This window comes from Macrobrachium rosenbergii, chromosome 14, assembly GCF_040412425.1.
Source record: "Macrobrachium rosenbergii isolate ZJJX-2024 chromosome 14, ASM4041242v1, whole genome shotgun sequence".
NCBI lineage: Eukaryota > Metazoa > Arthropoda > Malacostraca > Decapoda > Palaemonidae > Macrobrachium > Macrobrachium rosenbergii.
In genome coordinates this window covers 27,268,965-27,294,785 of record NC_089754.1, presented here as the reverse complement: position 1 = coordinate 27,294,785, position 25,821 = coordinate 27,268,965, and the positions used below count along the sequence as shown (strand labels likewise).

General features: G+C 42.7%; 1 protein-coding gene across 1 annotated transcript in view; it reads left to right on the top strand.

Annotated features, from left to right (window-relative positions):
- LOC136845833 (mediator of RNA polymerase II transcription subunit 23-like) overlaps positions 1–4,228 on the top strand; it is a 127,093-nt gene extending 122,865 nt beyond the window's left edge. Inside the window, 4 exon segments of the mRNA XM_067116227.1 lie at positions 1,442–1,595; positions 3,225–3,267; positions 3,270–3,406; positions 4,070–4,228. Of these exon segments, the coding sequence (XP_066972328.1) occupies positions 1,442–1,595; positions 3,225–3,267; positions 3,270–3,406; positions 4,070–4,114 (379 nt within the window). The 3' untranslated portion in view covers positions 4,115–4,228.
- Positions 4,229–25,821: the final 21,593 nt, after the last annotated feature.

Genomic DNA, 25,821 nt, shown 5'->3' with positions numbered 1-25,821 from the left:
CTCCAGTTAAAAAATCAACAAAATTCAAAAGCATCCGAGCACAAGGTCAAAACTTAAATGTACCAATGAAAATCATGTTCCCATAAGCTTAGAAAAGTGAGAGTCTAAAATAAGGCAAAATAAAGCCAAAATAATAAGCGAATAGGCCCGAGGGGGAACCACGTAGCCTAAACAGCAAGACAGCACTTGACCAGCAAGGGAACACAAAATTCTAAAATAAACAAAATTATAAAAACAAAGTAAAAACCTAACAGTACCAATGAAAATAAGATTCCCTAAAGGCTAAGAGAAGTGAGGGACAAAATTAAGGCATAATGAAGCCATGATAATAAGCGAATGGGCCCGAGGGGGTAGCTCGTAGCCTAAATGCTAAACATCACTTCTCGTAGTAAAGGGTACAGAACAAACATAAAATTAATCAAACCCACTAAAGTTAGGAATCATTAATTGGGAAAATATCCCAAACAAAAAGGTATACAAATAAAAACACAAAACAAACATGCCACCCAAGACCAAGAGAGGTAATGAGACGCCGTGAGAGTGATCGAGACGGGCATTATAAATCCCTTTAATAATTAAACTAAAGGAAAATAAGGAGCCTCAATCGCCTAAAAAACAACAAAACACTGGTACTCAAGTTGTCGAAGAAGAACCTTGCGAGGATGCCATAAAAAAAGCACAAAATAAGGATCACAACGAAATTACGTGTGAGGAAATCGCGTGCTAAAATGGAATGCGATTAGTGTTGCCTTGTGTACAGTCCTTGCGAGTGGTGCATGGGCTTGTATCGGCACCTCTCTCTCGTTGGGACTTTTGACATTGGGAATCTTTATAGGCAGGGTCCGTGATTGTGACACTCTCACCCTTTACCATATACGACTCCATTTCTTGAGTTCGCTCTGGGGGTAGTAACCCCAGCTTTACATTTAGCTTTTCTCTGGTATCTAGCAACGGAATTACCTAGAAATAAGTGCTGAATGGATTATTTCACCGGCTGACACGGGACCCCGATCCAGAAAGTGTATTGTATTACATTAATTTTAATTTATTACTGTTAATGTCTATATTGAAGTGTATGTGTATTATGATTTTTCTTATTGTTTCAATGTGCTTTTATTTTTAATTGTGTTTTGTTTTTGTGTGATTAAGTGTTTCTGTATGTATCAAGCTTATTAAAGAAAGTACACACTAACATCATTAGCTATATAACATGTTAAAATGTTGGAATGGTGACCAGCTAGTAAATACTGTTTAAAACGACACCTGTTTAAAAGTTATAGCGTTACATGTATGGTGGTCCTTACACAATTTGAGTATACAGTACTGTATTTTTTTACTAACTTTAAGGGAGCATGTATTTAGTTTATAGCAATCAAAAATTATTATTGTAAGGGAAAGGTTTATCTACTTTTTAATCTGATTTTATTTTTTCCTTTTCAAGACTTTTGCGTGAACGTGTTCGGCCTATTTTAACTACAGAAGAGCAGTTGGTGGTTGTGTATCATCTTATTGGACCATTCTTACAGCGTTTCAATAATGAGGTAGCACGCAAAGTCTTTGATGTAACCATCGAACTTTATGAAGCACTAGCTAAGGTAAGTTATGCCATTAACTTTCGAAGGTATCAGTACACAAAAACTCAGACTGTCATTGCATTCGAAAGTAAGATTTTACATAAGTCAGTACAATCTTGCAGTGCTATATGGGCATGACTCATGGTATGATAATGAAACTAAGTATGAGGACTTTGTCAATTTGGAAATAAAGCTTTAAGAATATTAGAGGTCAGATGCCTTAAGAGAAATTACATTATAGTTCCTTATGTAGATGAGGTAATGATGAAAGGGAGATGGCGACATCTTGGACAATTCCTGTGGACAGCCCGTTGTGATAAAAGTATATGATAATGTCAGATGGACTCCTGTGGGCTCCAGAAGAGTTGGAAAACCCAGACTTACTTGGATGAGCTATGAGAAGAGGGGCTGGAGATTAATGGAGATATGTGGAAAGAGGTCTGTTGTGTAGCTCTGGATTGGAGGTCTTAATGGGTACATGGAAATTTTGTCAGGAGTGAAGATGCAGGATTAGAGCCAATGAAAAAACCTATGTAGGAAAATAGCTGTAACAATAATCTTACTGTTCTATTCATAAAGTTTAACTGAGATCTTTCAGTCACAGAGATTATGAATTTAAATCAAATACAGGGAATCCCTGGTTAACGGTGTGGGTTCCGTTCTTGGCCGAGCGCCAATGACTGAAAATCACCAATAATTATGGTAATAAATGGCGTTTACAATGTCGTCAGTGCCAATAAACCACTTATGAGCGCCGATAAACCACTTATTGATGGTGATAAACCACTTACCTACACCAAAAATTGCTAGCCATTGCTGAAATTCTAGTTAATGACGTCGTTAGCCAAGCGTCTTAACACCGAAATACCATTAATTGACGCCGCCGATAAGCTAGGACTGCCTATATACAAATAGTTAAGAATTCTGAAATGTAGCAATGAAATTGTTGTAAATACCTTAAGTACATGTTTTATTTTAAGTGTAAATACAGTACAGTATAATTAAGAATTACTGTAGAATATGCTTGCGAGATAAAACTACAGTAAATGCTCCACTATCTGCGATTCAGACTTTTGTGATGTTATCTACCTTTGTCTCGGCATCAAATTATAAAGAACTATGCAAGTTCAATTTCACTTAAAATTAACACAAATTAACCTCCCAGTAGGAAGCAGCCAAAGAGACTGCCCTCAAGACAGCAGTTTTAGCGAGATCATCATTAACTATTTTCCCCTTGGAAACCTTGATAATGCCTGCCAGAGCCAGCAGACATGTCATCCTACAGTACAACATATAAGAAGGGTCTACAGTTTGTGTATCAGACCTAGCATACTGGCTATGCTACAGAACAATAAGGGTTTGCACTTTTGTGTACCAAACCCAACATACAAGTGCCACCACCAGCTCCTAAGTACAGTACAACAGATACCCACAACAGCAGTCAATCCACTGGGGACCTGTCTACTACATTCTGTTCTCTCTGTGGAACTTGACCAGCCAGATTGCCAAAACAGTGACAGCTTACCAGCACCCTCCATAGATCCATGATTCTGGTATCAAAAATAAATTAATGCCCTACATTATACAGTTTTTTAATATTTACAATACTCTTTATTATTAATCTTGTGATTTGAGAATATATTTTTTTAGGTTGACCACAGCGTAAAGGAACTGAAGTACATGGATCCCATTTGCGTGTATTGTATCATATCAAATACATGTTTACTGGAGATTCCATTAAAACAGATGTCGAAGGCATTATCCGAGGCCTGCGTCCAGCCTTGCAGAAGCGGTTACGCTTTATCACTCACCTTAACTTGGATTCTATTGAGGTATTTATAAAGGTGCACTAGTTTTCCTTTGATTTACATTAAAGTGAGGTATTTAAAAGGTGCTCTAGGAGTTTTCCTTTGCTATACATTAAAGTGCCTATACTGGAAGTAAATATTCATGGTTTGCTGATGACCAATTTTGTCATTTGAAAGACATAATTTTTAAAGTGATCTCGTAACACTGAAGGTTGAATACTACTGTTCAATGGATCTGTAACCCCTTTTCCTGCAAATTCACACACCAAGTAACAGAAACAGTTAATGATTATAGTGGAAAAATCCACCATTTTCCAGATATATCTCAGTATCTCATTTTCCTCCAATTCCATATGTATCTTTAGAGTATCTCATTTTCCCCAGTGTAGAGTAACTCAACCTGTGGGTTTATATAGTGTTTTATAATCAAATGCATTTATGTTAAATCATGATGTTTTTACAAATTTAGCTTTAGTTTAATAATCACCCAACTTTCGTCCTTGTGACACTGTGTAGTATGACTAATTCAGAGTGCTGTATATTTAAAACCTCCTTACTCAGCTTACAGTAGTGTTATGGTTTATCATAGAAATTTTTACCTTTTTTTATAATTTTGACTAAATTTACATACACTTTTCCCTGTACATTTTTATGCAGGAAGGGAAAATCAATATAATTTCTTTTCAGAATCCCTCAAGTGGAAATACCAGTGGGAATCTCTCCAGGGCCTAGCAGCAGCACTACAAATGCAAACACTAATGCTACAAGTACCAATACTGCCAGTGGAGGAAACAGCAATACCACGAATGGCAACAGTACCCAAGGACTGACTGAGTCACTGGATCACAATCTACAAATACAGGGACTGGAACTGGGTCAGTCCTTGGAGCTCCAGGTTCTAGTGTGGGACTTGTTGGCATAACACAAACTTCCACTTTAAGTGGAGGTTTGTCTGGAGTCAGGAGGGAGTGGGTGTGGGGTCTATGTCAGCTGCCTCAAGTCTAGCATCACTCTTGCAAGATACTTCTCCTGTTAATACATCTGTCCCATAAATTCCCAGTATTTTGTAGGTATTAGCATAGTATTTTCTTCTATAAATGGTGTCATGAATTAATGTTATTTTCCTATTCTTATAGATAGTTTCTTTATTCATGACTTTTTTGCCTTTGAATTGTAAGGTCTTTTTATATTTTTATTAGAGGTGACCTTTATAAAATAAAATACACTTATTTGTATTTTTGTTTTGATTTCCATCACTGATATTTGCTGGTAATACAAGGTATACCTGTAAAACAAAATCAGAAACATTGCACAACTGTACCCAAGGAAGTTGAGGTTACTTTTCCAGATATTAATTTATTATTTCTGTATTAGCCTTTATGTACATACAATGTGCTTGTCCCAAAAAATTTTACAGTACATCTATACTGTAATCATATAATACACAGCATGGTAGGGCTATGCAGTGTTCATTACTTGTATTTTTGTCCAGGAATGTCAAGAAAGTTTAAATGAGATTTATTTTTGCTAGTTTCAAATTTTTTTTGTGACATCTACATTGAATTTACTGTAATTTTTCTTACTTAAACTTATGAAGGGAACTGTACAACAAATAACATCTGAATTGGCATTCCAAAAGTTCCTAAATTTTGCATGAGTTGTATTCATTGTTATGATACTCCCATTTTGACGACTGGTCTCAGGGCAATTTTGAAACAGAATACTTCCAAGGATGGAGTCATTAAACCTGTGGTCATGATGCTTATGCAAAAGAGTTGCAACCAATCAATGAACATTTTTTGTTTCTTATGAACTATTATTAAAAAGAAGCAAGACACAAAGAAGGTAAGGGGATTAAACTAATTTCTGTCAAGGACTTTCAAGTCTGATTACAGTAATGTCTGTAACAATGATAGGAAAATTCTGTCTCAAGGAACTTTTCCCAGGAAATTGGGTCAGAGAATCTCTAGTGACTACTAATGTTCAAAACAGAAATAATGTAGTATCATTCAACAGAATTATAAATCATAATGCACACTAAAAATGATTAAGGCAAATTCCATCTATTTTACGAACATAAAAGATTATTAAAAATTTAAAGGTAGGAAGGATACCATATTTTTCAAAGTAATTTGCATTTTTTCTAAGAATACAAATGAAAGCCTTGCGTTAGTGGAAATTACTTTCTGTATGTAGTTGAACAGTTAAATGAAAGCAGTTACAAAGTAGCCACATGGTGGTCCTAGTGAGATGGCTTGGGTTCAAACAAAGCGCCCACCACATAAGCCTCCAGTTGATGATCTGCATGGACCAAGCAGGATGATAAAAGAGGATATACATTGAAAGGCTTAGGTTTGTACACTCAAGAAACATACATTTTACTTTGAAAAATTTGTTGGTATCTGTTCATACAGGGATACAAACCAAAACCTTTCAAGTGAAGACTTACTTTTTAGGTGCCCTAAAAGCAGTTGAAGAATACATATCACCAATAAGAAAATGTTCTTGAGATAATCATCCACAAGAAACATTATTCATAAACAAACCCCTTACAACTATGGTGAAGAGGAGACATGAGAAATATGAAACTACGTCACACCCTGTAAGGATTAATGTGTTGGCAGGCAGCACAGCCTGACTATTGCAAAGTTATGGGATCTAGAAAGCAAGAAAATCTAGGTAGCTAACACAAATTAACAGTTCAGAATAGGCTCTATCACATCACCATCCTCTTGCATAAGGTGATAAAAGAAGCCAAGAACTGGTTGCCCACTATGTACTTGCCTGCATCTTGCTGGTTTTCAGCATACTTTGACCTACTAAGTGCATCTGAAATGAAAATGAAGGGTTTTCATGCCCCACATCTACACTTAGAAAATGAAACTAGGTGACAAACTCGGGTAAGATATATTTCCGTCCAAAAGGAGCTCGGTGATTTCACATCCTGTTTAACAACTACCACAACTCCTGAGGTAATGGTGTCCAAGGTCTTGTGAGCTATGTTCCTCAGAATAATGAGGTAAAGGTATTATGTCTATGCCAGACTGCCACCCTCATTACCTGGGGAACAGGGAAGTTCTTACAGAAAGTGAGTGATGGGCCTTACACCCTGACTTCAAGAGCTCTTGAACAAGATGGAACATAACACATCCTGAGTTGTCCTGGAGATTATAGTATAAATTTAGATTTATTGACAGCAAGGCTAGAATTTTAGGTTAAGGTTCTTTTGATAGTGGGGGAGGGGAACTATAGGATTAAGACTAAAGTTAGGATAAGTTTGATGAACTACAGTCTTAAGGTTAGGTTATGTTTCTGTTCTGTAAGTTAAAGTAATAAATAGGTTAAGGAAAGTCAGAGTTTCATTTAATAACCTCCAAATCTGTTCCCACCATACTGCACCAATTGTGTACTAAACGAAAAGCCCCTACATAATAATTTGGCACCCAACGTGGGGCCTGTGATAGTAAATTAAGAGTGGGGTACATAATTGGAGATGGCAGAGGTAGCAGGTTTGGGAGGTGTTAATCAGGTGAAGGGAGAAAGGTTGGAATGACAGGTGGGATAGGCTGACATGCATGATGACCAGGTGGGATAGGCTGACATGCATGATGACCAGCATACAGAATAAGTTAGAGGAAGCGCAGGCAAGGGAAAGTAGATTGGTCACAAGGATAGAGGCGATGGATGAGAAAGTGTGAGATGGCAAAGAAAATGGCTGAAATGGTTAAGAGTGGGCCCAATGTTGGGAAGGGAAGTGAGAATGATGAGGTAAAAGGTACCGATCTCAATATACTTGCAGCAAAGAAAGTTCAACAGCAGTTGGAAAGGAACAAAATTTTTAGGTGTTGACCTCTCCAATAGGAAGGATGGTTTGATCCACAGGTCCTCTTCAAGTATTACCTGACATCTCACCTAGGTTGCCACTAACAACTTCTTGGAGGGGAAGAATCAAGAATATCTCAAATCTATGATTAGAAATGAAAGGTTTCAGTTTTAGCTACAAACTCAAGGACAGAAGAGAACAAGACTGATGAACCCTTAGAGAGCCAGACAAGATAAGAAATGCTATGCAATTCACCCACCCTCTTTGCCAGGGCTACTGCCAAATGAAAAACAGTCTTCTAAGTTAAATCTCAGTCAGAAGCCAAGACATAGGCTCCAGTGGGGACTTAGTGAGACTCCACTGAACCAGAGTGACATCCCATTCCAGTGGCACCAAGTTCGAAAGTAGGGCAAGGCTTTAAAATTCCTGTAAGAAAGTTAAGGAAGTCTGCTATCAACTGAAAAGAGGCTTTGAAAGAAGAGGTAACCCTTCTCCAACACCAATCACAGAAAATGGCCCACTCTACTTGACAAACGCAGATTGATGGTCTACAAAGATATTCTTACATTCCCGTGCAGACCTGCCAGCTAATTGGTGGAATCTTTGAACATCAAGTTGATGAAGAGGACGGGCCATAGGGGCAGTTCCCTTTGAGTCTCTATGAGAAGTAATAAAAAAAATCTGCATACCATTCTGCTTACAGCTGCAGAAAGGCCACTAGGTCAAGCATATATTTGGAATGATGAAAATCCTGTTGATTGTTCTTCAAAGACTGAAGGGGGAAATGCATAAATGTCCAAGTTGTCCCAGGGATGTTTGTAGCTTCATGCATTCCAAACTGCTTTGAAAACAATGGGCTTCTTCCTCTATTTTGCATTCCTTATATCGTACCAACATTTGTTAATTCAAAGTAACAGATGATATCTATTGACAATGGAATGGAATATGTGATTTAGGCAAAGACCAAGCACTGGGACCCACAGGGTCATTCAATGCTATGATGAGAATGAATGAAAATGGAAATGATACAAATAATGAGTTTAAAATGGATATTCTAAAGATCAATGTTTAAAACAGTAAAATTGATGAGACTTAATTTCTAATGAAATTAAAAACTGCCAAAAATAAGATAAAAGACACATATCTATATTAAATATTTTTATAAAAACCACAACCTTTACAAAACTCAAAACAGGGCCAACATCAATGTCTCCTGGAATTTCTGTCATGGTTGTACCATCTAGATAGTACATCCGCCTCGTATTAGCATACCCGGTGCAGTGAACCAGAATGAGCTCAACTGTCAATGAGCTATCACAGTGAACAGACACTGGAACACTACTACCATCAAGAAGAAAACTGGGTCATTCAGTAGTGACCAGTCCTCAGCCTTGTTCGAATACCTTCAGTCCTCCTGTTGCTTTGAAAGTGATGTGTTGGCATATATAACACATACTACAATTCTTCATTCTTACCTGCAAGGTAAATACAATGGTATTTAGTATTTGAGGTGGAATCCCATACTCGTTGCAGATGTCCGAGGATGAAGGGCGATAATAAAGGGATATCTTTCAGATTGTGTTTATTGGCTCTACAGCACTACATTTAAGAGGTGGGAAGAGAGAATACAAATATAAAAAGTGTATACAATGGATTCATAACAAATATATGAGCATCGGAGCTCCATACATAATAAGGAATTATATTCTGCATACATAAGGTAGAATTTATAGGATTGAAGCCTGTATGTCAAATTCGATACTAAGACAATAATAATTGATTATACTTATACTCTAAAGCATTATGCAACCCCTAGCCATAGCTTTGAACTGGACACGTCTACGGACAGCGTTATATAATATTTCTTGCACTTACATCAAGACATATAAGACAGTCTCCCCCTTAACATGTGACTAAGAAACATAACTGTTTCTCAACACTTACAAATATCACAATTTTTAAAAGTAAATTGTATTTTTCCTAACCATACAAACCTGAGGTCCTTTACATTAGGAATTACTTACGGCGAAGCTGGACACGGCCGTTAAACTCTCGAACAAGGTGGTTAGGCAGTAACTACTGTCAGGTAGGAGGGAATACCCGCATGCCCGGATGTAAACACTCCAGTGTGCCTTTCGGCCCAGGTTCAGATTGAGGGATGCCATGAGGCAGGCATAAAAATGTAATGTAAAGGACCTCAGGTTTGTGTAGTTAGGAAAAATACAATTTACTTTTAAAAATTGTGATTTGTTTCGACACGATATACAAACCATCGATCCTTTACATTACAAAGCTCACTGGTTGGAGGGAGGAATCTGAGTGAGTCTCTTGAACTGACTGGAGTGCTGCACACCTGGGCTACTCCCCCTGCTCGAAAGAGCAAGGAGGAGTACCATGCCTCTGACATATTGATCGGAGTGCAGGAACTACAAGATCAAATGTCAGATACTGGACCTTTTTGCATGAGTGAGGAAACGTCACTCATACGAAATACGCTGGGAAGAATCTAAGAGTCGGAGGCAGTAAGGGACACCCAAGATGTGGTTTTCCTTATTGCCAATCTCTCCCTCCTCCCCTTGTTAGAGAAAGGAGCAGAATGGCTTCTATGATTCTAGAAGAAAAATAGAACAGGTGCTCGATGTGTAGTCTTACCGCATCAGACGCCAGATCCAGCAAGTGTTGGTTCCAGTCCTCCTCTCATCCCGAAGGAGGAGAAGTAAGAGGAGAGGCCAGTCACTCTCAGCTCCTTCTCACTTCCAGAGCCAACACCTTAGGCGAGATGCTACCTGTCGTCTAGAAGGAGCCAGGTAAGAAAACACTTGTTGAGCAGCCACCACAGGACCAAGGGAAAAAGATTCCAAGGGCCTGTGTGCAAGACCAAAGGTAGACGACAAGAGTGTGGTCTATGAGAACACATCTTGCTTCCAGACCAACAGAAACTTCTGGAATGCGAGGTATGGACCAAGCCATTGACTTTGTGAGCTCTCGGGTGGAAAATACCGGTATCGTCGTCGACAGCAGCCAACCACCTCCTTCGATCGCTTCATGAAGCCCGGAGAAAGATGTGTCCTTAGATACTTCTTCCTTGGGAGAGACAGTACTAGCAAAAACGTCGACGACATCCAGGTTAGGAATGTTGAGCCTTTTCGGAAAATACCACAGCTCCCTAATAGGACAAGGCAACGATTGATCTGGATCATCAATACAAAGTCCAAGGAGGAGGGGAACAAGAAGGACGCGAACCCGACAACAGATGCTGATAGATTCGGAGTCCACTTATGACATCTGAGAAGGAGTCAAGGTATTGATCTAAAGCGCCCACAGTCCAATCTAAAAAACTTAAGATCTCAAAGACCTTGAAGATGTCCTTCATCAATGGTTGAGTTCCAACGACGTGAATAAGATCTTGGATGAGGAGAATGCAGATCTCTCTGATGAGTCAATCAAGCTGGATAAGTCCCCTTGGAAGGAGGCAGAAACTCCCAAAGGAGCTTCCTCAGTAACATAAGACATATACTGTACTTCCTCTTCGATAGATGTAAAGGAGGGGTGCAAAATACTGCCTTGCCCAGACCCCTCCTGTCTGTCAGCCAACACTGAATGCCTGACAGGGTTTTCTTCAATGATGAAGATAGAACCATCTTGGGCAGCCTTGAAGCTTCCGTGGGCTCTCTCTTCCTAAATGCCGAACTGGTGAAAAAAAATCTGGGAAGCAAAACAAGAAGTACATACTTCAAAATGGCTGTGTAGGCTGAAGAAGGCTGATCCTCTTCAATGTCTTCTACTTCGGACAAAATGGGCGAAAGAGCCAGATCCACAGGCTCATGAGACACTGCCAGTTTTTGTAAAAGGTCTAGGATACTGTCTAGGCATTGCTGAATTGGTTCCAGGGAAGGATCCTGAACCAAATGAGGTGTGGAGTGTGGCGCCAGATGCCTGGATGAAGCTGGCGCCAGCTTGGAAGGGGAGCGGGTACACACTGACGACCGCGCGTGCACTACGTGTTTATCCAATCCTGCAGGAACTTTGGATCCCTTGGATCCCACTGCATTCTTGAATCTCTTAGATCCCACAGATCCCACTTGATGACTGGATCCCTCAGATTCAACTACATACAGTACTTGGATCCCTCTGATCCCATTTGACTGGATCTCTTGGATCCCACTCGATGCTTGGATCCATTGGATCCCACTACACGCTTGGGTCCCTTTGGGCACTTGGAATACACTGTGGACACAGATTCCTGGGATCGCACTGGGCACTCAGATCCTAAAGTACGATCTAAGGTTTTCTTGGGAACTAGTTTGGGCGTCAAACACCGACGCTCTGACACTGACGGCAACACATTACGAGGATCGTCCCAAAAACTACACTATGGTTTGGGACTCTGGTCCGCTTGCACGGGATCGGGAATTCGCACTCAGCTGTGGATACTGGCCTTTTCATTGGCCTAGATGCACTCTTAAATTACCAACTGCACTTCTTACTCGCATTACACTTGGATTCGTTGGATCCCGAATCTGAATCACTCAAGAAAGGGCATGAACTCCAAGATGGTTGGCTTTCCACGGCTGTCCACAGAGTCCTGGGATCCTCATACAACAGGCTCGGTTGAGGGGCGACGACCCGTGGGCAAACCCCACCGACCTCCCTTGGACTTACAGTTTGACTCCTCCCAGGTTTAGGGGAGTTTGACAAGGACCTTTGTCTAAGAGCGCTGGCAGGATGAGTAGCCAACTCCTCCACTTACACAACACTTGAACCATGATCACTGGCACTAAACTTATCCATAAGGCCCCTCACTAAAGCCCCTATTTGAGCTACAGTGTTAACTAAGAGACTGAACTTCTGGTCTATTCTGGCTTCCACACTGGCAGTGGCAACGGGTTCGGAAGGTTGGGAGTTGGGTAACGGAGTTACAGGTAAAGTCAGAGGACTGGTGATAGGGGAAAAGGTAGTTACAGAAGTCGAAAGGGCAGGTAAAACAGAACCCTGACCAGCTGAACTTTTAGCTTTGGCTTTAGCAGCCGCTCTTCTTTGTCTATTTTTCTCAAGTTTATCTAAATAACTAGACAAAGTTTTCCACTTCCCCTGATCCCACTCTCTGCACTCATTACAAGTCAAATCAGAAGAGCAAATTTGTCCTCTACAGTGAAAACAAATGGTATGGGAATTATATTTGATTGAAGTAAGTCTGGTATTGCAGCCTCTGTGGCAAAACCGGCTTTCAGGCAGTCCAAACAGTTTACGATGGTTCCGGCTTACTGACGTTCCAGGTTCACGATGCTTTTCAAATATATTCATCAGAAATTATTTCCTGGCTTACGGCGCATGTTCCGGGGACTGGCATCTGACGACGTTGTTTGACGCCGATCCGACGGAAGAAATATGGCCCCAAAACGGCAGAATAATCATAATTTGAAGGTTTTTTTATGTAAAACTCAATAATAATGCAGTTTACATCGTTTTCAATGCACCCAGAGTCATTAAAAGTAAGGTTTTCTTATGATTTTTGACGATTTTCGACGATTTTCCGGCTTACGACGATTTTCAGGTTACTGACGGCATGGCGCAAAAACGGAACCCCTGTCGTCGAAAACCGGGGACTGCCTGTACTTGTAGAACCAGAGTCAGACATCTTAATTAATATGAAAAGTCCAAGCTAATTAAGCTAATATAATTAGCGCAATCACTACCAAAGCAAAGAATGCTTCACCGAAGACGATGAAAACCATCCAGTGAACTATACTAAGATCAAACTGAAGGTGTCACCAACTGATGTTTAGCTGTTATCCAGCAGAAATGAATTGGGCTCTTTAGTAGTGTTGTACCTATCCTTCCCCAAAAGTGGGTGGGGCAAGTTACCTACACCAGAATATTGGAAGGCTACCGCGAGTTTCAAATTTAAGCTGCCACGATAGTTAGAAACTAATAGCTATGTAGTTACTTGGTAAGTAACTTATAAAAAAGGGGGCAACGTCAGCTCGTCTTGAACTCTAGGCGAAGGTGGAACAGACTGAAGAGTGCCAAAACGCTTGTGAACGGTCTGTATGGCGCTCAGAGGCAGGAGTCTGGTACTGAAGAGTTGGCGCCTGGTGCCTAGTACTAAAGAGGAACTGATGCCAGACACTAGTAGGCTGGCGCCGGGCACATGAGAGCGGGCGATGGAAGTTCTTTAGGTTGGCGCCGGGTGCTAAAGAGAGTGCCAAGCACCCAGGAACTGGTGCTGGGCGTCCAGGAATAGGCACCGAGATAACAGTTACTGGCACCGGACACTAGTAGGCTATCACCAGGCGCTCAAGAAGACGTCAATTGACGAGTGAAGATAACTCTACATATCCCTCAAGATGCCTTTCCAGTGGCTGTCTGCCAATACTGTACCTGGGAATGTACTACAGGTTTGATTGAGGGGGCAACTACACTGGGGCAAACCCCCTCTGACTCCCTTGGACTGCCAGTATGTCTCCTCCCAGTTTAGGGGAGTATGGTAGGGACTTTACGTCTAGGAGATCCAGCAGGCCAAATAACCACCTCCTCCACTACGCATCGATCAAGACACCTTTTCAGCGGCTGTCTGTCGATACCTGGGAATTGTCAACAGGTTTGACTGAAGGGGCAACTATCCAGGGGATTTCCCATCAGCCTCCATTGGACTCTCAATATGCGTCCTCCCAGGTTCAGGGGAGTCTGACAGTGACTTAGGTCTAAGAAAACCAGCAGGCCGGATGACACCTCCTCCACTGCGCAACACTTCACTGTTACAAGGTTAATTTTCTGTTAACCTAGACATGAGACTGGCAATGGCATGGGAGCAAGTGGATAAAAAGTAAGAGGGCTAGCAGCAGGATGAAAAATGGATGTGGGGAGAGTTGGTGCCAGGTGTTTGCACACTGGCACTGAGCACATGAGTGGGAGCTGGGTGCTCTGTAACTGGTGCCAAGCTGTAGCTGGCACCAGGTGAGCTGGGAGCTCAGGAGCTGGTGCTGGGAGCTCGGAGCACGATTCTCGGCTCTCGAGAACGCCTTCTCTCCTAAAGCTCACCCACCAAAACATTAAGCACAAAATCTCTCCTACTACATTCCTGCACTTACACTTTTTCAGTTCTCTGCAAAGGAAAAGTGTGAAAAGAAAACTTCACTACAGTAGCGAAAAAAAATGAACTTGAACCAGATCTCAATAATAACAAAACAATAAAAAAACTGATCCTGAAAGCTTTACGCTTGAAGGTTACTTGAAATCAGTGATAATACTTCACCAAAATCCGGTTATACAACCAGCAAATACAGTAAAACCCCCCCTATTCGCAGGGATGCGTACCACACCCCCCACGAATAGCTAAAATCCACGAATACTTACAACCCTATTTTGATAGTTCAAACACAAAATAAAACCATCTAAAAATGTTTATACCTAAGTATTTTAATAGTTGTATCACAAAAAGTGCATTTAGTCATGAAAACGATATGAAAATATGGTATTTTCATTATAAAATAAGTTTTTAAATATACTTACCTGGTAGTTACATATATATAGCTTTATCCCGCACGATTCGTGCCGCATTTAGCAGAAATTCAAAATTCAAGCGGCAATCGCCGATAGATGGTCAGGTGGCCATACCTGAGCGCCCTCTACCAGGTACCTGGAACCATTCCCAATTGTCCTCAGAAATTCCATGCCCCTGTTCTCAGAGGGGAGGAGGGAGGGACCTTTTATATATGTAACTACCAGGTAAGTATATTTAAAAACTTATTTTATAATGAAAATACCATTTTTAAATATCTAACTTCCTGGTAGTTACATATATATAGCTGATTGACACCACTGGTAGTGGGTTAGAGAACAAAACACTGTTGGGAATTCGTATAATTACTAAACACTATATATTAGCTGTAACCATACTCTGGTTCTTACCTGATAAGGAAGCTGGCTTCAAATTATCCTGCCTCATTCGCCTGCATTCCTTGAGAGACCCAGCGACCAATCCAGGGGCTGTAGAAAGTCTCTATGGGGCTGTCACACGGTCCTCGACCTTAACATGACTAGACCACCACCCTTGCTATCCTGGCATATCCATGGACAGAGCTGACCACCTGACCCACTAAAATCACTAAAAACACACTCCATAAAACCTAACTTAGACTTGCAACCCCAGACTGTGGAAGGTTGCAACAACCTTCACAAACAACCTGTGAGTTCAAATCAAGAAAAAGCAAGGGTATAATAAAAAAGAAGGTTATAGGTTAGAGGCAGTAGTACCTTCTCCAACTACGGCGCCGGAGGCAACGTGTACGACCCAGGAACAGCAATCCTCATATTGGGTCTGTACTTCTTTCAGGTAACAATCTCAAAAGATAGACTTGCTTCGCCAGAATGTCGCTTCCAAAATCGATTTCATAGACTTGTTGTGTCTATAAGCCATCGAAGTCGCCACAGCTCTTACTTCGTGCGCTTTGACTTTGAGGATTGGGAAGCTTTTCTCGTCACATTCTTGGTGAGCTTCCCTTATTAAGTCCTTGATAAAGAACACCAGTGCATTCTTTGATAAGGGTAACGAAGGTTTCTTCACCGAGCACCAGAGGTGATCTGTCTGACCTCTCATGTTTCTGGTCCTCTGAAGATAAAATTTTAGGGCCCTAACTGGACAAAGGCCTCTCTCTTTTCCTGTCCTACTAAATGAGACAGCCCTGGTATGGAAAAGGATCTGGGTCATGGTTGAGAAGGGTTCTCAAGCTTTAGCGAGAAAACCAAGTTGAAGTGAGCAGACTGCATTTTCCCCATTGAAGCCTACCTTCTTGCTAAAGGCTTGTAATTCTCCTACCCTCTTGGCTGTAGCCAACGCAACCAGGAAAAGGGTCTTCTTAGTGAGATCCTTCCATGAAGCCTTGTCGAGAGGTTCAAACCTGTTCGAGGTTAAAAATTTCAGGACTACGTCCAAATTCCAAGAGGGGTCGGGTTGTCCTTCCTCTTAACTGTCTCAAAAGACCTTATGAGATCCGTGAGGTCCTTGTCTCCCGACACGTCAATATTTCTGTGACGGAAGACGGAAGCAAGCATGCTGCGGTATCCCTTGATGGTTGATACTGCTAGGTTTCCTTGGGTTTTTAAATGCAGTAGAAAATCTGCCAGTTGAGTTAGAGAGGTACTGGAAGAGGAAATATTATTTCTGCACCATTCCCTGAATACGTCCCACTTTGATTGGTACACCTTGAGTGTGGACATTCTCCTCGCTCTCGCGATGGCTCTTGCAGCTTCCTTGAAAAGCCCTTCGCTCTTGCCAGTTTTTCGATAGTCGAAGGCAGTTAGGTTGAGAGCGAGGAGATTTTGATGGTATCTCTCTATATGTGGCTGTCTGAGTACATCGTTCCGACAAGGTAACGATCTGGGGTGTCTACTAGCCACCCATCACCTCTGTGATCCATGGTCTCATGGGCCAAAATGGAGCTATCAGGGTCATGCGGCCGTCGTTCGACTCCCTGAACTTCATGACTCTGTCTAGGATCTTGAATGGGGGAAAAGCATACGTGTCTAGTCCTTCCCAATCCATGAGGAAGGCGTCCACTGCCACTGCTTCCTGGTCTGGGACTGGAGAGCAGTAGACTGGTAACCTCTTCGTTCTCTGTGTCGCAAAGAGGTCTACTGACGGTTCTCCCCACAGATTCCAAAGCCTGTTGCACACCTTGTGATGTAAGGTCCATTCTGTCGTGAGAACCTGTCTTCCTCTGCTGAGAAGATCCGCTCTGACGTTCTTCTCTCCTCTATGAAGCGGGTGATCAGAGTTATGTTGTTTGCTTCTTCCCACAGCAGGAGATCTTTTGCTGCCTCGTAAAGGAATCCGAATGAGTGCCACCCTGTTTCCTGATGTAGGCCAACGCTGCTGGTGTTGTCTGCGTTGACCTGTACTATCTTGTTCTGGACCTTCTCCTGAAAGTGGACTAGCGCTAGATGAATGGCCACCAGTTCCTTGACATTTATATGCCATTTCTTCTGATGGTTTTCCCATAGACCTGAGATCTCGCCCTTCCCCAGCGTTGCACCCATCCCATGTCCGATGCGTCTGAATACAACACTAGGTCGGGGTTCTTCTGTTGAAGTTCGAGGCCTTTTTGTAGTTTGTTGGGGTCGTTCCACCAACTCAAATGATTTTTGATTCCCAGAGGGATCGGAATCCACGTCTCTAGATCTTGGCCTCTTTTCCAATAGCTTGACAGATGGAACTGAAGTGGACGTAGATGTAGTCTTCCCAGGGAGACGAATTGTTCGATCGAGGAGAGGGTCCCCAGCAGACTCATCCACTCCCTTGCCGAACAGGTCCATCTCCCTAGAAAGAGCTTCACCTTTTCTAAGCAATCCAGAATGCGTTTTGGGGCTGGAAAAGCCCGAAAAACCACTGACTGAATCCTCATCCCCAGGTAGATGATGTCTTGTGAAGGCGTTAGCTGTGATTTGGCTAGATTTACTGCCAGTCCTAACTGTTGCGTCAAATTCATTGTCACTTGTAGATCCTCCAGACACTTTGCTTGCGATCTGGCTCTGATTAGCCAGTCGTCCAGGTACATCGATATCCGTATCCCTTTTAGATGTAACCAGTGAGCTACATTCGATGCCTCGTGAGAAAACGTAAGGAGCCGTGCTTAGTCCAAAACAAAGTGCTCTGAACTGATAAGTTGTCCCGAGATGCACAAACCTCAGATATTTTCTGTAGTTCGGGTGAATTGGTATGTGAAAATACTGGCGTCCTGTAGGTCTATCGAAACTATCCAGTCTTCTTGTCTGGTGCCTGCTAGACTGACGCAGATGTCTCCATGGCAAACTTGACTTTGCTTACGTACTTGTTCAATGGACTTACGTCCAGAACTGGTCTCCAACCCCCGAGTTCTTGGGTACCAGAAAAGTCTGTTGTAAAACCCTCTGACAAGAGGTCCTTTACCTCTTCTATTGCTGCTTTTGGTAGCATCTGGGTCACCTGTTCTTGAAGAGCTGCTGCTTTGCTCCCCAAGTAAGTAGCTGTCAACTCTAACGGTTCTGGTGAAAGAGGGGCTTCCTTAGGAAGGGATCTTGTATCCTTCCTTCAAAACTTCGACTGTCCAGTCGTCCGCTCCCTTGGCTCCACTCTTGCCAAAAGTGGGATAACCTGGCTCCCACTTGTGTCTGGAGGTTGTTGTGATCACTTCTTGGATTTCGGTGCTGCTTGGGGTTCTTACGAGGTTGTCCTCCAGCAGCCATTCTCTGACTTCCTCTCGAAAGGGCTCTCCCACGAAAGGGCTGACGCGTAGGAGGAGCTTCCTTGTCCTTCCTGGCTAAAAAGTTTGCCGGAAGAACTTTCCTAGCAGTCCTAGTGATCAGATCTTGCGTTGATTGTTGCGCAAGGGCTGCTGATAAATCCTTAACCAGCTCTGAAGGGAAGAGCTGTTTGGTTAAGGGAGCATACAAGAGTTCTGATCTCTGAGCGAGAGTCACTCCTGAAGACAGGAACGAACACAGCATAGCTCGTTTCTTGATAACACCTGCTGTGAAAAGGGCAGAAAGTTCGACCGTCCCGTCCCTCACAGCTTTATCGAGACAGGCAATAAGGTGCATTTGCGTGTCATTCTTCTCATCTGAAACCTCTGCAAGAGCTGCTAGAGTCCAGTCCATCAAGCTGAAGACTTCAATAGTTCTGAAGACGCCTTTCAGCAAGTGGTCCAATTCCGAAGTGGACCACAGAACCTTGGCCTTTGTCATGGCTGTTCTATGTGAAGAGTCAACGAGTCTGGAGAAGTCCCCTTGGGAGGAGGCAGGAACTCCCAAACCGAGAGCTTCCCAGTCTCGTACCACGCGCTGGATCTAGAAGCCAATCTTGTCGGGGAAAGGAAAAGGTTGTCTTTCCTGTTCTTTCTTCTTCAAAATCCAATCATTCAGTGTCGAAAAAGCTCTCTTCACTGATTTGGCCAACACTGTCTTCTCTTGAAGGAAGAAGACTTCTGGGGTCTACCCATCAAATATTGCGAGGAGGACTCCGAGGTGCGGCCTGTTGGAAATCGTTGGGAAATAAGTCCGCCAAAAGAGTAAGAAGTCTTTTCAGATCTGCAGCATGAAGAGTTTCTTGAGTTTCCTCTTCCGAGATCTCTTCCAAAGGATCCGCTATTTCGATGTCGAACGAGTGGGGAAACGTGTGTATCATGCTGCTTGCGTGCGTCACGCGCATGCGTCAACTTGCTGCGAGGGAGCCGCACGATCCTTGTCACCTCCCGTCACTCGTGCGGCTTGTTGCGAGAAAGCGTCTAAGAGCGCTGCAACTTGCCATGAGTTAAATCTTGCCGGCTGTTAGCGTCTTGTTGTTCTGACTCCTGCCTTATCCTCTTCTTGGGTCTGTTGACGTCCTTAGATTCCTTCTTGTGTGTTTCTTCTCTTAGCCCTTGCGACTTGTAAGAGTCAAAAAGAGACGCAAGGGACTGCTGAACTTCCGACAAGAACTTTACTTGAGGTGCCACTTGTTGCTGGGAAACAACTGGAGATGGCACTGCACGAACTTCCACAACTTCGGAGACTCTTGCTGGGATCTTCTGATGATGAGGAGGTGACGCAGCTTGCGACACGTCCCATTCTGGGGGCGGGGGAGAAGCGTGAACTGAAGTAATGTACACGTCTTCTTCCTCCGATGAGTTATGCATCTTACGCCTCTGTTTAGGCGCAGAAACGCCGTCTTCTTCCGACAGGAATCTCTCTGGAGAGCTCCATTTGCTGCAAGAGGGTTGTTGGAGCGGGAAGGGGGACCTGCGTCTCTTGATAGGTCTAGATTCTTGCGATTGACGCCAACCACGTCTGGGTCTTGCGTCATCCGAGGATGACGAACATGTCCTCATCTCGCCTTTCCTGCGGCGAGGGGAGCGCCCTGATGCGTCAACAGGATCGCTCGAGGGGACGTCCGCTCCGTCGTCAACAGGATCGCTCGAGGGCGTCCGCTCGTTGTTCAACGCTCTCACCTCCCTTAGCCTGTCGACGTTCCTTCTCCCAGGGTTGGGGAGCATGGAAGAGGTCTAGGGCTGGAGCGTGACAGACACGAACGGAAGCACCCTCCACTGCATTAACACTGTCACCGAACTTTTGTTGCAAACTATGCACTGCCCCATCACTTCCCTATCCGAAGAAAGGGATTGCACAGAAACTCCTATGGCAGAAATAGCAGCCATAATATCCTTTAAAGACGGATTACTTACTCCCGACTCCGCAGGGAGGATCGGGTACTACTACCTTAGGGCTAGGATCAGGAATATTAGTATCAGACAAGTTAGAAAGGACTTGACTATCAGAAGACCTGGCTGACAGACCACTAGAAGATCTAGCTCTCCTAATTCTGTCCTTTTCCAATCGCCTCACATAGCGATCATACTCTCTCCACTCTCTCAGACAAACTTTCACACTCCTTGCATCTATCATCAAATGCACACATGATCTCTGCATTTCTTACATACTGTGTGGGGATCAAGAGCAGCCTTAGGAAGCCGGGTCTTGCATCCCCTAACACACATTCTGACGACAGGGTCAGCCATCTTGAAAAGCAAGTTCAAATAAAAACTGTTCAAGTCAGAAACCGACAAAAATAGCTATCAGTGAGAAAAAGAAAATCCAGGGAAATCCAATAACAGCGAAGCCATCAACGAAAACCAAACAAGTAATGGGTACCGACAAAAATAGCTATCAGTGAGAAAAAGAAAATTCAGGGAAATCCAATATCAGCGAAAGCCATCAACGAAAACCAAACAAGTAATGGGTACTTCACCAATTGTAGCAAAGCAAACCAAAGTAGAGCGAATTTCCAACGTGTTGATAGAATGACGGCAGGGAATTTCTGAGGACAATTGGGAATGGCTCCAGGTACCTGGTAGAGGGCGCTCAGGTATGGCCACCTGACCATCTATCGGCGATTGCCGCGAATTTTGAATTTCTGCCGTGCGCGCAACGAATCGGCGGGATAAAGCTATATATATGTAACTACCAGGGAAGTTAGATATTTAAAAACAGTAATTAGTGAATATTTCTCAGTGAAAAATACCGTGAATGGGCAAATTTTCTGCAAATAATGTGTATATACGTTCCACAGAGAAATCCGCAAATAGGTGAGTTCGCGAATCGTGAGACTGTGAATATGGGGGGTTAACTGTAATGAACAAAGCTGCTGCAAACACCCGATGTTTACATCAGGCATGGCAATAATGAATGAGGTTGTCTGCTAATCGTTCCTGGTATTCCCGTTAGTGGGTGGGACTAGTCATCTACACTAAACAATTGAAGAGGTACCACGAACTTTGAATTTAAGCTGCCATGCAAGTTAGAAACTATAGCAATGTAATTAATTGGTAAGTTACTTATATAAAAATGGTAAGTTTTAAGAGGTTAAAATGGTCCAGTTAAAAGGTTAAAGGGCTTATAAAGTTTTTTTTTAATGGAAAAGATTTTTCTCCCCATGAGATAACAAGAATTTTAAGATATTCTGCACAACATGATATGCACAGTACAAATTTGTGTTAATAGGATTACTAAAAGTTTTCAAGTGTTTGAAGGCAATGGAAAAAATTTTCACATGCTAATAGCTGAGCTGGGTACATTCTCTGCTTGGCTATTAGCATGTGAACATTCTGTGCTTTGCCTACAAAAACTTAAAACTTTTATTAATCCTACATTAATCCCTCTATTAATCAACACAAAATTTGTGATTTGTTCCACAGGAAAACAAACCATTGCCTTCTTTGTAGGACACACTCCATGGTGGGTGAATAGTCTCTTAACTGATTGCCAAGTTGATGCTCCTGAAGCCCCAACTTCGCTGGACAAGCCACGTCATCAGAATGGATGACAGCCGCATCCCATGGCAACTCATGTTGGGAGGCTGAAAGGGGGGACACATAAGCAAGGAAGACCGCGACTAAAGTTCAAAGACACTTTAAAGAACAACCTTAGGTGGTGTGGTGTCGAACCTCATGACCTGGAAGCCTCAGCAAAAGACAGAAAACTGTGGAGATCCTCACCCGAACAGCAACTGGCGCATTTGAGGAGGATTGCAGACACCGTCTCGCCAATTCAAGAGACAGGCGTCACAGAGCAGTACCCCCAGCAATACAGTCCACAGACCACAGATGTGACACCTGCAGATGCCTGTGTGCCTTCAACTTCGGGTTGCAGAGCCACAAACGTTCAAATCGCTGGATACACAGATTCATCATCGTCGGACCACGGCGGACTACCGAGAGAGAGAGAGTGCCAAGTTGAATCTCCTGCTGGAAAGGTCATGCTCCTAGTAACAACTGCTAGCAGTGGAGTGATGACTCCTATAACGCCCTATACAATCTAGAATTTTGTTCAAAACTGACAAGGATGTGAGCCCGAGTGAGCTTAGTGTGAACTCTTATGCTAGGAAAACTTTGGAGAGTCAAGTACGTACTGCCCTAAAAGCACAGCAACACAGGTAGGAAGGTAGCTAGTATCTGAGTCAATCATAAATGATGTGCTCAAAAGGATAGCTTTAACCCCTTGTTAAACAAGAGAGCAGAGGGAGTCAAACCTTTCAAGCTGAGGCTCTGACACGCAATCCCCAGTTGTGAAGTCCAATTGTGCACTGGCCTAAGAGGTTGTGTTCTCATTTGACAGTGGTGCATGGATTACACTGGGCACAAAAGCATCTCATCCTGGTTCCTGCTAACAGATTCCTGGAAGGAGGGAACCAATTCTTGAATCTCATCAGAAACTGATGGGGCCTGAGTTTTTGCCAAAAATTCATGAATACAAACAACAATCCAAGTCCTCCATGAGCCATAAAAAACAGGTTTTGACATAGGAAAAACCTATTTTTGGTAGTTGCTGTTGAGTCCTCAAGGAGTTACCCCCCATGGTGTGCCAGCACTCCATGGTGACTAGACTAACATCAAAGAAATATTTTTCTAGCCTGCTCTTGTAGCCGGGTATTGTGTTGTAATGAAAACACTGTGACACGTGATAGAGTATAATGGACTCAAAGATAAGAGGGCATTTTCCCTTATCTTCAGCGAAACTGAACCCAGTTTTTCCTACATCAAAAAATGCAAGAAGTGACTATTGCGCATGCGCGTCTGCCATCTTGTTTACGACCAGGGCAGGCAAAAGACCAGCTCCATTACTCTCTGCTGGTCAATGTACAATGATCCCTAGCCCAAATCCATGTCAGGGAAGCGGGAGGGTTTTGAGGACTCAACAGCGACTACCAAAAATAAGTTTTTTGATAGCGTAGCCACTTGTTTCGTCCTCAAGGAGCTCTACAAAAGAAACTGATAGGTGACAAAAGGCTTAAGCTCTCAAAATTTTAATCCCAAACAACCCAAAGAAAAAACATTTATGGTCTGAGGTCAAGCCACAGGTTTCAAGCGCCATTCCTTATTCTAAAAAACACCTCTTGGGGTTCTGGTAACAAGAAACGAGAAACTAAACAGGAACTTGCATTTTTAAGTTGAAGTTTTGTAGTGATTTACCTAAGTATAATCAGTGTGGTTGCAGTCTTTTCATATCTTCCCCAGCAATAGTCAGCATACTCACCCATTAGGAAAACCCCTGGTTTTATGCTGTAGAGCCTATGGGGTCAGGACTAACCATAACACCTACTGACATGCAGTGCAGATGAATTTGTTCGAGCTCATGGTAGTAATGCTTTAAGAACACTGTTTCTGATACCCACCCTGTACTTTCGGAGACTTCTTCAAAAGAGACATTTCTGAAGAAGTCCAACAACTTACTTTCCTAATGTCATGTGACCTAGGAAAGGAGTGTGGGTTTGCTTTTTTAATGAGGGACACTAAAATTATTCTTAGCCCTTTTAGAGAGAGTGGTTTATTCGTGCTAGGGTGTAGGAAAATTGGATATTCTGAGATGTTTTCCGTGACCTCTAGGTAAACCTTAAGTGCTTGAACTGGGCATAATGTTTTGTCTGCTAAATTGAGTTATCTTATAAGAATAGGAGAGTTCCTTCTTAAAGGATCCTCATTCTTGGCTAAGAATGGTGGGCCTGGGGACAATAATAATTGATTATCAGCAGTTTGTGTGATATACTGTCCCTGTCTAAGAGACCCCAGTTCACTAATATGGGCTCCTGATGTTAATGCAATCAGGAATACTGTATCGCCTTTTGTAGCTTGTGTGTTGCGGTTGTATTGGGTCCACTGAACTGAGGGGTAGATAGAAGTCCAAGCACCTTGTTCAAGGACCAAGTAATTGGGAGTCTTACGGGAGTGGGTCTTTGTAGAACAAATGGCCGCAGAAGGGAAATAACAACTCTATGCTGGTGTCAATCCCGAATCAATAAAGCAGGGGTTGTTAATGCTGCCCTGTATGCCATGACTGTTGTAACTGCAAGGTGTTTGTCTTCAAAAAGATATTGAAAAATTTAAAAGTGTTTCTATAGAAATTTCAACTGGGCTCTCAGAATGGATATAATTTAACCATATCTTCCATACGGACTGGTATTGTTGGATAGATGACGTCCGTAATTTTTGCACTAGTTACCTAGCAATGTTGGGTGTAAGTGAGTAGTTTTCACGGTAGATAATGTTTAAAAAATCCATACATGAAGGTCTCAGCTCAGAAAGGAGGATGCGTAAATGATTTTCCCTCCTACTTTCTGGGATAGAACAGCGGACAACAGTGGAACTGATCTTTTCACCCGATGTTGAAGTGATAGGAACCAATGCCTGTTTGGCCAATTTGGGGCTACTGAGTAAGCTGTTCCTTTGAATGTTAGAAGTTTGCTCAAAACTTTCGAAATCTGGGACAGTGGAGGAAAAAGATATATCGTCCTCCACTTGTTCCAGTCTTGAAGGAAGGCATCTCTTGCTATTGCTTGATTGTCCAAGTTCGGAGATATATATACTGGGAGTTTGTGATTCTCATATGTGGCAAACAAGTCCACTTCCAGTTGTGGAAGCATGTTCGCTATTGTTTGAAAAAGAGTGGTTGTCCAACATCCACTCTGTTGAGGATGTCATTTTCCTCGACAGAGAGTCTGCTATTACGTTGAGAGATCTTGTGAGGTGAATTGCAGACAGGTGCCACTTCTTTACTTGTGACATCAGAAGGATGGCCAGCATTACCATGTTGAGGGGAGGCGAACGTGATCCCGATCTCTTGACGCAGGACACTGCAGTCCTGTTGTCTAGAACAAATAGAATATGTGTCTCTTCTGGAGGTTTGAGTTTTTGGTGAGAAAAAAGACAGCCATCAGTTCCAGGAAACTGATGACACTTCCTGCCACCTGACGATCCTCCCAACGTCCTCCCCAACCTGTCAACGAAGCATCTATGTGTATTGTCACTCTTACAGATGGAGGAGTCAGGAAGACCTGTTTCGCCAGAGATTCCTTCCGGGTCCAAGGCTGAAGTATCTCCGTGACTTTTTGATTCTTTTGGTGAGATCTGTCTCCCATCTTTTTTCTTGTGTGCGATAACCAAAATTTGTTAACGTTTTTCAGTTGCAATCTGAGTTTTGGATCTATTACTGATGCAAACTGTAGTAGACCCATCATGCTTTCTAATTGCCGTCTAGAAACTCTGGGCTGCTCTAGGAACCCTTTGAGGTTTTTCCTTATTCTGTTCTGAGTTTTGATGGGGAGAGACAACAG